Source organism: Anser cygnoides, chromosome 16 (assembly GCF_040182565.1).
Source record: "Anser cygnoides isolate HZ-2024a breed goose chromosome 16, Taihu_goose_T2T_genome, whole genome shotgun sequence".
In the NCBI taxonomy this organism is placed as follows: domain Eukaryota; kingdom Metazoa; phylum Chordata; class Aves; order Anseriformes; family Anatidae; genus Anser; species Anser cygnoides.
Genome location: NC_089888.1, coordinates 14,799,204 through 14,813,415, shown reverse-complemented (window position 1 = coordinate 14,813,415; position 14,212 = coordinate 14,799,204). Strand labels below are relative to the sequence as shown.

Genomic DNA, 14,212 nt, shown 5'->3' with positions numbered 1-14,212 from the left:
GTCCCCAGCACCTCGGGGTGCTCCCGTCACTGCTCGGCCCAGGCCAGGCCGGCGTTGCCGCAGGCCTCCGGCCTCCAGAGGGCTGGTGCTGCACCGCCACCTCCTGGGCAAGGGCGGAGCTGCACGGCGTCCGAGGGGCTCCTGCTGCGGGGGGGGAAGGGAAGGGAAGGGAAGGGAAGGGAAGGGAAGGGAAGGGAAGGGAAGGGGGAAGGGAAGGGAAGGGAAGGGAAGGGAAGGGAAGGGAAGGGAAGGGAAGGGAAGGGAAGGGAAGGGAAGGGAAGGGAAGGGAAGGGAAGGGAAGGGAAGGGAAGGGAAGGGAAGGGAAGGGAAGGGAAGGGAAGGGAAGGGAAGGGAAGGGAAGGGAAGGGAAGGGAAGGGAAGGGAAGGGAAGGGAAGGGAAGGGAAGGGAAGGGAAGGGAAGGGAAGGGAAGGGAAGGGAAGGGAAGGGAAGGGAAGGGAAGCTCCTATCCTACAGAGAGCCTTACACAGACTCCTGCAATTTGTGCCTCAGAGGGATAAGAAACTGGAGATGGCATCTCTGTATGCAACAGTCCCTTATGGAAAAAATGGAAGGACAATCCTATGGTTTTTGAACCCACATGAACTTTTAGCATCCACAGTGCCCTGCAGCGAAGAGCTCCTGAGCTTGCCTGTGTGTTGTGTTGCATGGGGAAGTGCCTCTTCTTGTCTGTACTGAACTTGTAACCCATTAACTTCATTCAGTGCCTCATTTTTATACCAGAAGAGACCAGGAATGATCATTCCCTAGCTATTTCCTCCATGTGTCCTTGGCATGCAGTCGTCTCTAGGAGGATGGCTTTGGGTAGCAGGGCAGTGTCTGGCCAGGTATTGTCAATGGCTGTCATATTCCCAGTGTTCCTATTTCATATGGAGACACTAGAGCTCAGCTCACATCCCACCAGAGCCCGAAGAACACGTTTTTTGGCACAGGGCTGGGAGGAAGCTGTAATGGTGGCACATCCATGGCTGACAAGGCCATGTCATCTTGCCATGGAAACCTGTATCATGGCTAGGAGGGGAGCTGTGCTCAGCACAAATCCAGAGCTGCTACATCATGTCTTGGGTACTTGGATGCCTCCTTCTAGGTCCTGTTGTGACGTGGACTGGGCAGGGTCCCGTTGGGACAGCATGGGAAATTGCAGCACCCCAGCTGGACTGGGGGAAGAGCCACAAGAGGCATCAGTGGTGGGGACAGTCATAAGGCCATGGGAGCTCATCGCTGGATCTGAGGTTGCTCTCTTTATGGGGGAAAGGCAAGTTCATATGGTCGAGAGCAGAAAGCTGGGTGTATCAAGGGAGGCAGAACCTGGGCCAGAGGGTGCTTGAGAAGACAGAAGCAAAAGGTGGAAGCCACTGGGTCCATGGAGGGAAGGAAAACCTAAGCAAGACCTGCTGTTTGCGTGTTGCTAAGGTGAGGCCAGAGTCCCTGATGGGTATCTGTTGTGATATTCTTGCTGGACCATGTGAGACTATGAGACATGAAACCTCCTAGCTAGAACAAAGTGGGCAGACGTGGCCTCTTGTCCAGCTCTGTTTCCAGCTCTGCTGGCAACAGCAGTTCCAGGCTAGATGAACAGGGATGGCAGGATTTATCCAGCCAGAGAGCTGGCTGGGTCCTCTCCAAATTCATGGGATGATGCTCACGCTGAGAGATATGCAAGCCTGCCCCTCCAGAGAAGTGGGTGCTCAGCCCATAAGTACACTTGAGGTTCTGAGGAGTTCAAGCGAGCACAAGTGTTTGTGTGAGCATCCTGTGGCTGTCCTGAACCATCCTTGTGGCCTGTGGTCAGAGCACATAGGCAGCAGCTGATAGACTGCTGAGTACTTGACTCCAAATAGTGTCTGTATCATGCTACAGAGGGGTGCAAAAAGCTGCAGTGTCAGCCCTGGGTTGGCGATACATCTAAGCACTGTGTGGTGTGGACACAGCACTCTTGTGGAGAAGGGTAATAGCTGTAAGCAGATGGGAACACCAGCATCCCTGGGAGCCAGGCAGTGCCCCAGGATAGACTCCTTTGAGGATACAGACATGAGATACATGAAATCTCCACTGTCTGGGCTCTCAGATTTCTTTAAAGAACTTGTATAGCTTTGTGAGAGACGACTTTCCTATTATATCATATTTACCTATATGGCCATTAATTGTATTCTTTAGAAGAGTTTCTACTAATTTGTACTGTGCAGTTACAAGGCTTAATGGTCTGGAACATTAAAAAAACTGTATCTCCTTAGCAACCTTCCACTCTTCTGATAAAGAAGACACTTTCAAGTGAGAGATTATACATCCTAGTTAGCTCATAGAATCATAGAAACACAAGATTGGAAAGGACCTACAAGATCATCTAGTCCAACCGGCCTCCTATCACCAATACTACCTACTAAGCTACTAAATCATATCTCGTAGCACCTTGTCTGGGTGCTTCTTGAACACCGCGAGGGACAGTGACTCCACCACCTCCCTGGGCAGGCCGTTCCAGCACCTGACCACCAAGTTGTTAAGATACTTCATCCTTGCATTCCTTTAACAATCTTGAACTAATGTTAAGTGGTCCTGCCAATTTGTTACTCTCTGTTTTGTTGATACGTTTTCTAATCTCTTCTACGAAGGTTTCAATATGAGACTGATCCTCTCATGTTCTGTATAAAGGTGTGTTCAGGGCAGGGACCATTCCAAGCTCCTTCACGGTTAAACACCAATCCAAAGGAATTCTCTGAACAAGCCTATTGCATGTGGACCATGCATTAACCCCACAGAGAGATGAGTATTATTTCTTCCAGCTTTTGCAGTGTGTGACCCAACCTTTTTGAAGGATGCCTTTTCTGCTTTTAATAGCTTCTCTTCTGTTATTTAGCCATCCCAGATATTTTCTTTTTCACCTCCCCTCCCCTCCCCTCTCCTCCCCTTCCCTCCTCCTGTAGTGTATGCATTTGCTTTCAGCCTCCAGTATAGTATTTTTGAATAACCTTCATACTCTTTGGGTAGTGTGTGTGCTGAATGTAACTATACTACTTTCTTCAAAACAGCATTATGAACCATAACAACTGTGTACTGCTGAGGACTAAGCCAAAAGCTGCTTTTCCTGTTCTGAGTTCCCAAATACCCGTCTTGTGACATAAACATTGATGAGGTCCCAAAACATAGTGCATACAGAGTCTGGGGAATCTCACAGCAATACTTATGGAAAACATCATTGTGCTTCCTGTCCTGTGGTATCCATGTGGAGCTCTAGATACCTCTTCTGCTCCTCAAGATAGTGCCTGAAATCTCCATACCTCACCCTACTGCATGTCTATGTAGCTCCCTTGAGTCCACCATGCTGCAGCTCTTATGGAGAACAAAGGACCTGCCAATACAAGGGATGAGAGGAGAAGTCCAGGCATGCCTTGATATCCCCCCAAAACAATCTCCTTGTCCTCTATGAAAGGTGATGTTGCAGTGTCCTGTAGTGGCCAAATGCTGTGCTAGGAGATCTGCCACGCAAGTTGGGCAGAAAGAGCCTTTCAATACTGAGTTCAAGAAGTGTTTGGACAAGCTCTTAGACACGTGGTTTGATTTTTGGGTGGTCATGTGTGGAGCCAGAAGTTGGACTCAATGATCTTTGCGGGTCCCTTCCAGTTCAGAATATTCTATGGAAGCCACTTGCACTTGCAATGACCCATAGCTTCTCCATCTTCAGACAACCCATGCATGCTGCAGTGCCCCTGGGCAGACTGACAAACCTGCCGACAGATGTTAGGCTAGTACTCTCCAACACTCAAATGGGAGTTGGAAACGATGCTTCCTTGTCTGTGGGCAGAGAGTGGTGGCAGTAAGAAGCTGGAGAAGAAAAGGCCTGAAACACAGTGCTGTGCTTTTTAGCACAGGAACCATTTGCTGTTCTGCACTTCTCATAAGGCTAAGAAAACCTGGTGTTACTGTATTAATGGTTTCTACACTGACCGTATAGTGTAATTCTTGTCTGTTGTTTATATTTTCATACAGCTCATTACATCACCAAGCCAAAATTAAATGACCATTAAAAAAAATAAATATGTAATGAGTACAGCCATTACTACAAGTAATATCAATTTACATACTTCAGAGGAAGTGTTAATTTAATAACATAAATTGGGTAGTGATAAATCACTCACATGTAATGCCAGGTGTCTCAGTACTCTGTGAACAAAAGTTACACGTGATTTTTTTTTTTCTTCCTTTTTTGCAGTTTCACCTGGCTTTGCAGCCAAGTCCACACCAGCCTGGTGACCCACTTCCGTGGTCAAATAGTTGCAGAATTTGACAAGGAATTTCGGTACTTGTATGCAGAGTCCAAAGCAGTGACCAGCTTCTCTGTGTCGGATCCCTTGTCTCAGAACACCTCAAAAAGTACTGAATCCCTTTTGAAGCCCATCCAGAATGATGCTGAAACCCTGAGTGCCTCCAGCAGCCTCTCCAATGTAAGCATCAGAAGCATAAAAATGTCTCCCTTTATGAAAAACCCCAGCTGCAGTGTTCACCAGGAGAAGCATGATTTGAGCCCTGATTCTGGTGATAAGATGGGGAAGGAAGACACATCTCTGAAGCCCACTTGCCCTGTGCAGCAAGGGGAACCACCAGACTCACCTAACAGTCCTTCAAATAAGTCCAACTTGTATCACAAATCAAATCTCACGACAGCAAGGACATTTTTGCAGCTGGAGCCATCCCCTGTCCTCAGCTCCAACAAACCTAATTATCAAGGGGATGACAAGGCAAACAGCGGCCACTGCTCCCCAGTGACACAGGAGCAGACGCCACAGTTCCTTTCAGAGGGTGCCAATTGCACTGTGACAAGCACAAAGCAGAAAGAGCCTGCTGCTACCTCCAGGGAACCAACAGCAGAAAATGATAACTTTTATGGGACAGAAAAAAGACAGGGTCTTGGACAAGGAAAATTGGACCTGTTATTACCGTACAACCAGCTCAAACGCACAAAAAAGCCTGCAGTTCCTTCCTATGATAAACTTACTGAGGACATGTTGATGGAAAAGAGCAGCGCATACGGGGCTGAGAAAAGAATGACTCTTGGACACAGTAAGCTGGATCTGATCACCAAATACAACAAGTTAAAATCTAAACACATACACAGTCGGTTTGAACTCTGACCTGGTTCTCCCGGGCCTCGGTGTGTCCTTTGGTCTTATTTTCAAGTGGTTGCTTTTCCCTACCAATCAACGTATCTGGGGCTTGAAATCAAAGTACAGGTGGCAAATTAGTCTTGTTCCTATCAAAAGGTGTTTGTGCTATGCTGCAATTTCTAATATACGTAGATGACTGATTAAGATGATATTAGTAAGTACAATTCAATTTTTCAATTACGAGTTGATAGCAAAGGAGAGAAAATGACATAAACATAACGCACACTTCTATATATTTTTTACTCATTTGGAAAAGAACTATTTCCCCCCAAACTTACAGGAAAACCACTGCTATAACTGGAAACTGTTTGGCTACTGAGGTTTTCAGGGTGAACCCAGGTTTTCTTTGTACTGAGCAATTCCTCTCCCTGTAGCCATTTGCTGAAAATGAAATGGTCAAATGCAGGGTGATGTTAAAAATAAAGGCACTGTTCTACTGGAAAGAGCTGCGTTGGGTCCCTCCTAGGGTGGTGAGCATCCTGAGCTTGGCCAGGGCCTCTTGCCACCCTGTCCTGGGGCCAGGCCCCAGCAGTGCTGATCTGTGCCGTGCCAGGAAGATACAGGTGGTGGCTGCACATGGGTGGCATGTCTGGGGACATGGGTGGCACCTGCGCATGTGTGGTGATGGCAGGTAAGTGGTGTCTGCACGTGGGCGATGCCAGCACATGGGTAGTATTTGCACACAGATTGTATCTGAACACAGATGGCAGCTGACATGGGTTGTGCCTGGACATGGGTGGCATGCCCAGGCACACGGACGGTGTCTGAATCCCTGGGTGTATGCTTGCACACAGGTGACACGTCTGCTCATTGTGCTGTTGGGACACCGGTGGTGGCAGAACAAAGGTGGTATTCAGTCATGCCTGGATGGGGAAGGTATGCCTGCACATGGGTGGCATCTGGACACGTTTTTTTCCAGCACATGGGCAGTGTTGGCCCACGGTGGCGGTCCAGACCATGGTGGTGTGTCCAGGCACGCAGACTGTGATGGCACACAGTGGCACATTTCAGTCCACAGTGTATGTCTGGGCCCATGGAGAGCGATGACACAAGGTGGTGTGCCTGGGCACGCAGGCAGTGCCAGCGCACAGCAGCGTGTGAGAACACAGATGGTGACGGCATGAGGTGACAGGTCCAGGCACAGGGACAGTGCAGCGTCCAAGTACGTGGATGGCAACGATGCGTCTGAGCCCACAGTGGTGTGCCTGGGCCCACAGTGGCATCTTTGTGTACAAGGCGGCCTGCGAGGGCCCGAGCGCTGTCAGCCTGTGCTGGCGCGTCTGGGCACACCGCGCCATGGTGGGGCCCGCGGTGCCGCGGCCAGGCCCGCGGCGCTGTGTTGCTCCCGCAGCGCAAGGTCGGAGCTCCGTGCTGGCTGCGGAGCCCAGCGGCGCTGCCACACGGACCCGAAAAATCGCGACGGGCCGGGGCCGGGGCCGGGGCCGGGCCCCCTTCGTGGCGCGGAGAGCGGCCGCTCCTCCCGGCGGGCGGCGGCGCTGTTCCGCCGGGCGCTGCCGGGGCCGCCCCGCCCGCTGCCTTCCGCCCGCCGCCGGGGTCGGAAGCGGCGGTGCCGCGTGGGGCCGCGCCGTGCTCCCGTCCGCAGCGATGGCCGTCCGCGCCAGCTTCGAGAACAACAACGAGCTGGGCTGCTTCGCCAAGCTCACCAACGCCTACTGCCTCGTGGCTATCGGCGGCTCCGAGAACTTCTACAGGTGAGGGAGCCGCGAGGGCCCGGCCCGGCCCGGCCCGGCCCGGCCCCGCGGCTGACCCCTAACGGCTCCTTCTCCTTCCAGCGTCTTCGAGGGGGAGCTCTTCGGGACCATCCCGGTGGTGCACGCCTCCATCGCCGGCTGCCGCATCATCGGCAGGATGTGTGTGGGTAGGTGGCGGGGGTCCCCGGCCTCGGGGCCCGCGGGTGGGCGTGCTCGGCTGGGGGTCGGAAAAAGTCGCGTGCTGCTGGTGCTGGAAAACGCCCCGGGCTGGGCTGGGCTGGGGAGGCCAACGAGCGGCACCCCTCATCCAGGGTTACGCTGTGTGAAGAGAAGGAGCAAAGCTGTAGGAAGTGAAGCTCACCCAATTAAAAATCATAGAACGGCTTGGGTTCGAAGGGACCTTAAAAATCACCTAGTTTCAACCCCCCTGCCATAGGCAGGGATGCCACCCACTAGATCAGGCTGGCCAAGGCCCCATCCAGCCTGGCCTTGAACACCTCCAGGGATGGGGCATCCAGAGCTTCCCTGGGCAACCTGTGCCAGTGCCTCACCACCCTTACAGTGAAGAATTTCCTCCTCCTCTGCTAAAAAGCAAACAAACAAAAAAAACCAGCCAGGGTAATAAAGAGCGTCTGCTTTTCAAGGCCTGAAGACAGGTTATGGATGCACATAAATCTGCTTTCTGGTAAACTGGGAGAAGCCATTCCATTTTTTTTCTGAAGGTTAATGGTTCAGGGCCAGTACTGGAGGGGTGAGGGCAAGGGAGGCATTACAGATGTGAAGGTCAAAGAAAATTCTTTCACCTGTCTCCAGCCAGTGGTATACTATTCAGAAAAGCATGCTCTGTGCTTTTTTTTTTTTTCCTGGAAAAAAAAAAAAAAGAATGTCTTTGTTACCATGTTACCATGGTAACATTACCAAATGTTACCACTTTGTTAAAGGAGAGTAACAAAATCAAGTGGAATCTGTAGGCTTTGTGAGGACAACCAGCATCTACTGGGGGAAATTTCATAACAAAGTGTTTCGTTGAGAACCTTGTGTTTCCTTTAGTTCTCTTAAAAAAGAATAGTGAATCAAAGTATTTTCATTTACCCATTTATATTCTTTAAGTTTGTGCTTCATCCTGGCTTTCCCTCACCTGTGGTGCTGTGTTATTTTCAAGTGGTCATGTTATTTTGTTTGGGCTGATTTGTGGGCTTGAAATGAACAGATGGGGCGGGGCAGTTCCAGCCTTTTTCTGAGCTGCAGTAAAGTAGTAAGCACAATGGAAATAGTTGCTTTTAAAATTACTTTAATGTGGAATTGTTTTTCTTTTTTATACGTTACTTTCCTTTTTTTGGTCATTTTAGGGAACAGGCACGGGCTGTTGGTCCCAAGCAGTACAACAGACCAAGAGCTTCAACATATCCGCAATAGCCTTCCAGATTCTGTACGAATTCAGCGAGTAGAAGAGCGTCTCTCGGCACTAGGCAATGTCACTACCTGCAATGACTACGTAGCTCTTGTTCATCCAGATCTTGACAGGGTATACGGCTCTTACGCTTTTACATTCCTTATGGATGCATCTGAAATTATTCTGAAGCTGCAATTGAAGTTTGTAGCTATTGAGGCATACTATAAGTAGTATGAATTTCAGAAGAGTTATGCTAACAGTTGAGCTAACATCGTGTAGGAAGCTGTGCTGCCTCACGTTTCCTTTCTTCTTGGGAGAGAAATCACAGAATTGGATTTGGGACTTCTGACTCTGTTTCAGTTGATCTCCCTCTTCTCCTATAGTTTTCCTTATTTGTGAATGTGGAGCCTGCTGTGAATTTAGTGTGTGCTCTTGTTTGGCATACTGTAGTTAATGGTAGAGAGCCGTGGGATATGGAAGTTAATTGTCCAGTGCAGTTTGCTATGCATATGTAAAATTGACTGAAAAAAGAGCATCTATGTGTGTAATAAATAAAGAGCATAACAAATTTTATCAGCACTATAGCAGTAGTTACAAAATGCTGCTGATCAAGTTGAAATTTCTAATAGTTGGAAGAGACCGTAGATGATGCAGCGTGTGTTTACAGTAAGGTAAAAGAAAAATGGAAGCTCCTGTATGAAAGTTAAAAAGAAAGGGCAGGGAAGGTGAAGTTGCTGCCAATTTATGTTTGAGAGCTGATACTTTAATAGCGCTGGAGAGGTGAGTTGTGTGGCTACAGGTACTGAAGGTCCTGATGTTTTCTTTCAGTTTATGCTAAAGGTGACAGAAATGGTGTAAGGAGTGCAAAGAAAACAAAAAAGGTCAAGGTAAAAGCCTTTGCAGACAATAGTCTTTGCAGCATACTATGTTTTAAGTAAATGTAACAACTATTTTAAGATGGCCAGAAAGGGAGAAATCAAAACCAGTTACAATGAAAACCTGCTGAGCTTTATCTGGAAGGGAAAGAAGTTCTTAGAGTTATGCAGAAGGTTAAGACAGTACTCAGGTCTGGGACAAAAAAGGACTGATTCACAGGGGAATACCTACACAACAGGTGTTGACACAGTTCGTGTACTGCCAACATCCTTCAGAAAAAGGGGAGGAAGAGCATTTCTCAGTGGTGGTGTGTTTAGTTATAGTAGCCTGGCTTCCAGCTGAAGTGTGCACAGGTAAGTGGAAACACCTCTGGAGTATGGAAGTTGGATCGAGAAGAGTAAGAGCATTTTATGATGATTTGATTGCAATGGGTGGTGATACTGTGAGCAAGCCTTCAAAGGGAGGATCGCAGCTAGTTGTTTTTTGCAAGAATAGCTTGACTTCAAATTCTACCATACCATTTTACAGAGGATTTTGTTCTCTTTCTCTGTTCGCAGGAAACTGAAGAGATCTTGGCAGATGTACTAAAGGTTGAAGTATTCAGGCAGACTGTAGCAGATCAGGTGCTGGTAGGAAGTTACTGTGTTTTTAGTAACCAAGGAGGAATTGTGCACCCCAAAACTTCAATTGATGATCAGGATGAACTGTCTTCATTGCTCCAGGTTCCACTTGTGGTAAGGCATTTGTGGGGTGTGTTTTTTCGTGCTGCTCCCTTCCATCTCATTTTTTGGTTTCAAAGATTCTGCAGTCTCATGGGCTCCTAGGTACTGTTTTCACTGCAAGGCTGTTCCAAAAGGGAGATGAGAAGAAGTCCTGAAGGAGGCCAGTCTTCTGAGACGTTTTCTCCACCTTTTCTGAGTTTGAATAAGCTGCAAAGAGCCTTTAGTTTGCTTCTGAAACATTGCTCTGCTGAGATTATGCAAGATTTGCTGATTCATTCATATGGAATATGAAATTGTCTGGTTTGGCTAAAGGCACCTTTCAAAAAAATCTAGTAATAAAATCCTGTGCTGACTCAGTTGGATTCATTAATTTCAGGATTGCTATGCCTTTTTGCTTGTTTGTTAGATTTGTTACTTTTAACTGAATGTCACAAAATGTTCTTTCCAGATACTGCAGGCTATCTGTTGACTTTTAAGTGTTTAAGTAAAATCTTTGTTGATGGCAGAAGCTTTAATCTTTTCAGGGGTGTGAGTTGAGGCCCTCTGCTTAAGACCTAGTAATAAGGAAGCATAACAAAATGTGGTTATGTCAGTGTGCTCTGCAAACTCCTGCTGATTTTTTTTTTTTTTTCCTAGGCTGGAACAGTGAATCGTGGCAGTGAGGTCATTGCAGCAGGAATGGTTGTAAATGACTGGTGTGCCTTCTGTGGACTGGACACAACCAGCACAGAGCTCTCCGTCATTGAGAGTATCTTCAGGTTGAACGAAGCTCAGCCAAGTACCATTGCTACCAATATGAGAGATTCCTTGATTGACAGGTAAGGAGGATACAGCTTCGTCTATAATCGTAGTCAAAACAGGCAAGATTTTACCATAAGGAAGCTATAAAACTAGCTGTTTTTCAAAGTTGATTTCGCTTCCTCTTTGCTTTTATTGGGTTATTGACGAGAATTACCTCATTGCAGAAAGGTTTGTTTTATGTAGTTGGTAAGCATTCTTGGTCATGCACGGAAAGCATAACAGTTCTTGTTGCAGTTAGAATTGCAAGAATTTTTTTTCTGAGGAAACATAAAAGTAGCCACTTCAACTTCCAGATACTTTTGTTCTAAATGCCAGTGCTAAGCTTATGACACCTATGAATTTTGTATATTTAGTTATTTATTAATGGAAAACAAATATTGTTTTTAAAGTTAAAATGCCAGTAACTTCGCTTGACATCTTGGCTTTTTTTTTGTTTTTTTTTAAGCCTTTATGTCAAAGGTTTTGTCTAAGTTATTGCTTAGTGGAATGCAGGTTTTCGTTTTTTTTTTTTTTTCTCTGCCTGGACTGGTAGTGATAGAGGACCTTCCCCATTTGTTGATGTATGCAAAAAATTTTACAGGGTTTAGGCATTCCTATAGGTGAATGTCCAATGCGAACTTTATTTGGACTTTCAGCTGATTGTAACTCTTATCATTGCTGTAATGCTAGAGGTGTGCTCTTGAGCTACTTAGGCCACTGTAATTTAGTTACAGAGTTCTCAGTTCTCATAAAAAAATGGTTTATGGCATAGAGAAAGAATAAGGAATTCCTTCAATGAAGAACTGTTTGAAAGAGTAATTATTCGTACCTTCACAGTTCCTGTGTAAAGGCCTGGTGCTTCTGAGCACAGCGTAAAACCATAATTAAACTTCTGCTAAGCTTTTAATAACTGCTTAGACAAGACTGATTTTGTTGCCTTTGCCAACTTGACAGATGTGTTCTTAGAGCTAGCTGTTAGCAGTCACCAGGTCTCCTTCACTCTTTTCACAAACTCATATGTTCTAGGAAGGGCAAATTGCTACTGGTCCTTTGTAACTGGAGGTTGAGAACTGACTATACTGGTGTTTGGAAATGTTTTCTGCACTCTGGCACTCATTTGCTAAATCTCATTTCTGTTTTGTCTTTTTAGCTTGACATGAGCAGTGTTGGTTCAGGAAGCTCCTAAGAAGTGAAGTGTCAAGCAGCACTTTGGATTACAGACATCTAGATCTTCTGTTGTTTCTGCAGGCCCAGCACCAGGAAGAGGCTACCAAAAAAAATTGTAGTGTTTTGTAAACTAAGTATTGTTGCAAAACGTGACAAATAACATATCTAAGTTACAAATATGGAATGCTTTCTAACCCTTTGCTAATGTTCTCCAGTTTTTCTTCAGCTGTGCTTTCTTTGTTTGTGATGCTGACCGAGGCCCTCAATTTAGCCCACAATATTTACTTTTGTCTTTTGGATAATGATCACTAGAGATTGTTTTGCCTTAAATAGCAGATCGGTGTTCTGCTGCACAGCAGGCTGTTTAAGCACGTATATGGCACTGCCTTCTCTTTTCACAGTCTTGCTAAAGAGTGATATTTCTGCTGTAAGTGAACTTAAGAACCCCATGCGTTTTCTACACCGAAAACATAGTAGTTTACTTGCCAAAAAAGAATTCAGAAAGCATCACCTGCTCTTGTGACCTGACTTGCAGCTATTCTCACAGGGCTGGTGATTCTGAAGTGATTAGCTCAGATTAGAAATGGAGTTTCTCTAAGAAGTCAATACAGGGACTTAACAGCCAAGTGTGACTGCTTCCAAAGCAGTGGTATTTGATCTGTTGTCTGCAGATGTCTGGTGACATATACGCTACTTCAGAGGCATCTGCAAAAGAGCCTTGAAAAATGTGCAGTTGCCAGTAGGCTTAAATGCGCTGTACAGGAGTTGGCCACCTACACTGGAAAACTCTTAGAAGTCAGCACATCAAAAAGGGTTGAAGAACGTCATCTTGAGTTACCTTGGAGACAAAGGTTAAGTAACGCAGTTCTAAACAGTTATTGCATTCAGTAATATGTTTTGGGCTTGGGAGCTTGCTATTGAAGAGTTCTGCCTTTGTCTAGCAGTGACGGTGACGTAAATGCTGCTTTCAGGTAGAAGATAGTCGTTTACTTCTAAACACAGCTGTTGCTCCTTGATCTCTCGTTTCAGTTGCTTTTCTTGTGCTTGCTTGTTACAGGTATGCTGAAGGCATACAAATGCCTCTACATCCTCTCCAAAGGGTATGTGGAAGCTGCCTGCTTGCTTCCATATAGCTGTATTATTCTCAGCTGGATTCTCTTGAGGAGTGCAGTCCTGAAGGCAGTTTGGGCAGAACTCTTTTTTTTTTGGCCCTGGTTTTTCAGACTCTGTAGAACATTAAATAAACCTCCACATATGTTGGACTATCTGGATGTTTAGGGAACGATTTATAAGTTTTGGGTTGATTAAAGGTTGTTCTCAGACTTTTAAGTGAGGATTGGCATAGGATTGTCTGTGATCATAGCAAGCCCTGTTATCTAGCTTGTCTAGAATGGTGACAGGCAGGGGCTGCCATTTCCAGACAGCTCACCTGCTCTCTGCCACTGGGGAAGCCTGTAAGCAGGTTATAGCTCTTCGTATAATTCGGCTAACAATTTCTGGTGTGTATGGCCCCTTTAATGCAGTGGACAACCTTTTTTGTCACTGACTCCAGGTCTCTTCCTCTTAGCAAATCTCAGTATTTAGAGTCAGGAACTGGTTTTCTTTGGTCACTTCATAGGGCTCTGATTAGGAATAAATGGTAAAGTCTGACCATCGCTGTGGGTGTTAGCATATATTCATCAAGTGTGAAATGAGTAAGACTGAAGTTTTTGTCTCTACTTTTTTTTTTTTAATTACAGTCATTATGCGGAAATCCTAGTTTGTGTTAGTGGACTTGATATGTGTTTAAAATTGCTTAGAGGTAAGCAACAAATAATCCAGTTTCTGTGAAATCCAAATCCTTAAATAAGAAAGATACTGGGACAGTGTTGGTGATAGAAATATGACAAAGAGTAAGAGACAGACAGAAGAATAAGGTATTGCTAACTGTGATGTATGACCTCCTATGAATATTGCATTGAAACCTGGGAACTGGAAGGTGGCAAACGTGTTATCACTTCTAAACAAAGGGTTTGTGGGAATTCTGAACTAGTAAGGTGGACCTGTGTACAAAGAAAACTATCAGAAACTGTATTAAAGAGTGAAAGTAGTAGAAACATGGATACATGATAGCATGCAAGAGTATAAACTTGGTGCTTTAATGTCAAGTCCCACAAAGCCTATGGGGGTATTTAAAGATGAAGTTTCTTTGTAATCTATCTGAACTTCCAAAAGGTATTTGCAAGGTTTTGTGCCAAAGGCTTTTAAAGACCCTGGATAATCCTATGGAATGAGAGGGAGGCCCTTTTGTGTGTTAGAGGATGGGGGAAAAAGAGCAAAAGGCTGAATTTTTCACTTTTTGGATTTTTATAGGGAGCTCAGCTGGAAGCCATGATGTTCAGCTT

The 14,212-nt window shown here is 46.0% G+C and overlaps 2 protein-coding genes across 2 annotated transcripts in view; both read left to right on the top strand.

The window, feature by feature from the left end:
* The window catches only part of FAM83C (family with sequence similarity 83 member C), a 32,473-nt gene extending 26,852 nt beyond the window's left edge, over positions 1 to 5,621 (top strand). Inside the window, exon 4 of the mRNA XM_013195881.3 lies at positions 4,227 to 5,621. Coding sequence (XP_013051335.2) covers positions 4,227 to 5,145 — 919 coding nt within the window. The 3' untranslated portion in view covers positions 5,146 to 5,621. The remainder of the gene's footprint in view (positions 1 to 4,226) is intronic.
* Positions 5,622 to 6,705: 1,084 nt separating this feature from the next.
* EIF6 (eukaryotic translation initiation factor 6) lies at positions 6,706 to 12,028 on the top strand. The gene is made up of 6 exons (XM_048046430.2): positions 6,706 to 6,890; positions 6,972 to 7,057; positions 8,240 to 8,415; positions 9,717 to 9,893; positions 10,518 to 10,699; positions 11,812 to 12,028. The coding sequence occupies exons 1-6, from the start codon at positions 6,784 to 6,786 to the stop codon at positions 11,819 to 11,821; spliced, it is 738 nt and encodes a 245-aa protein (XP_047902387.1). The 5' UTR covers positions 6,706 to 6,783; the 3' UTR covers positions 11,822 to 12,028.
* Positions 12,029 to 14,212: the final 2,184 nt, after the last annotated feature.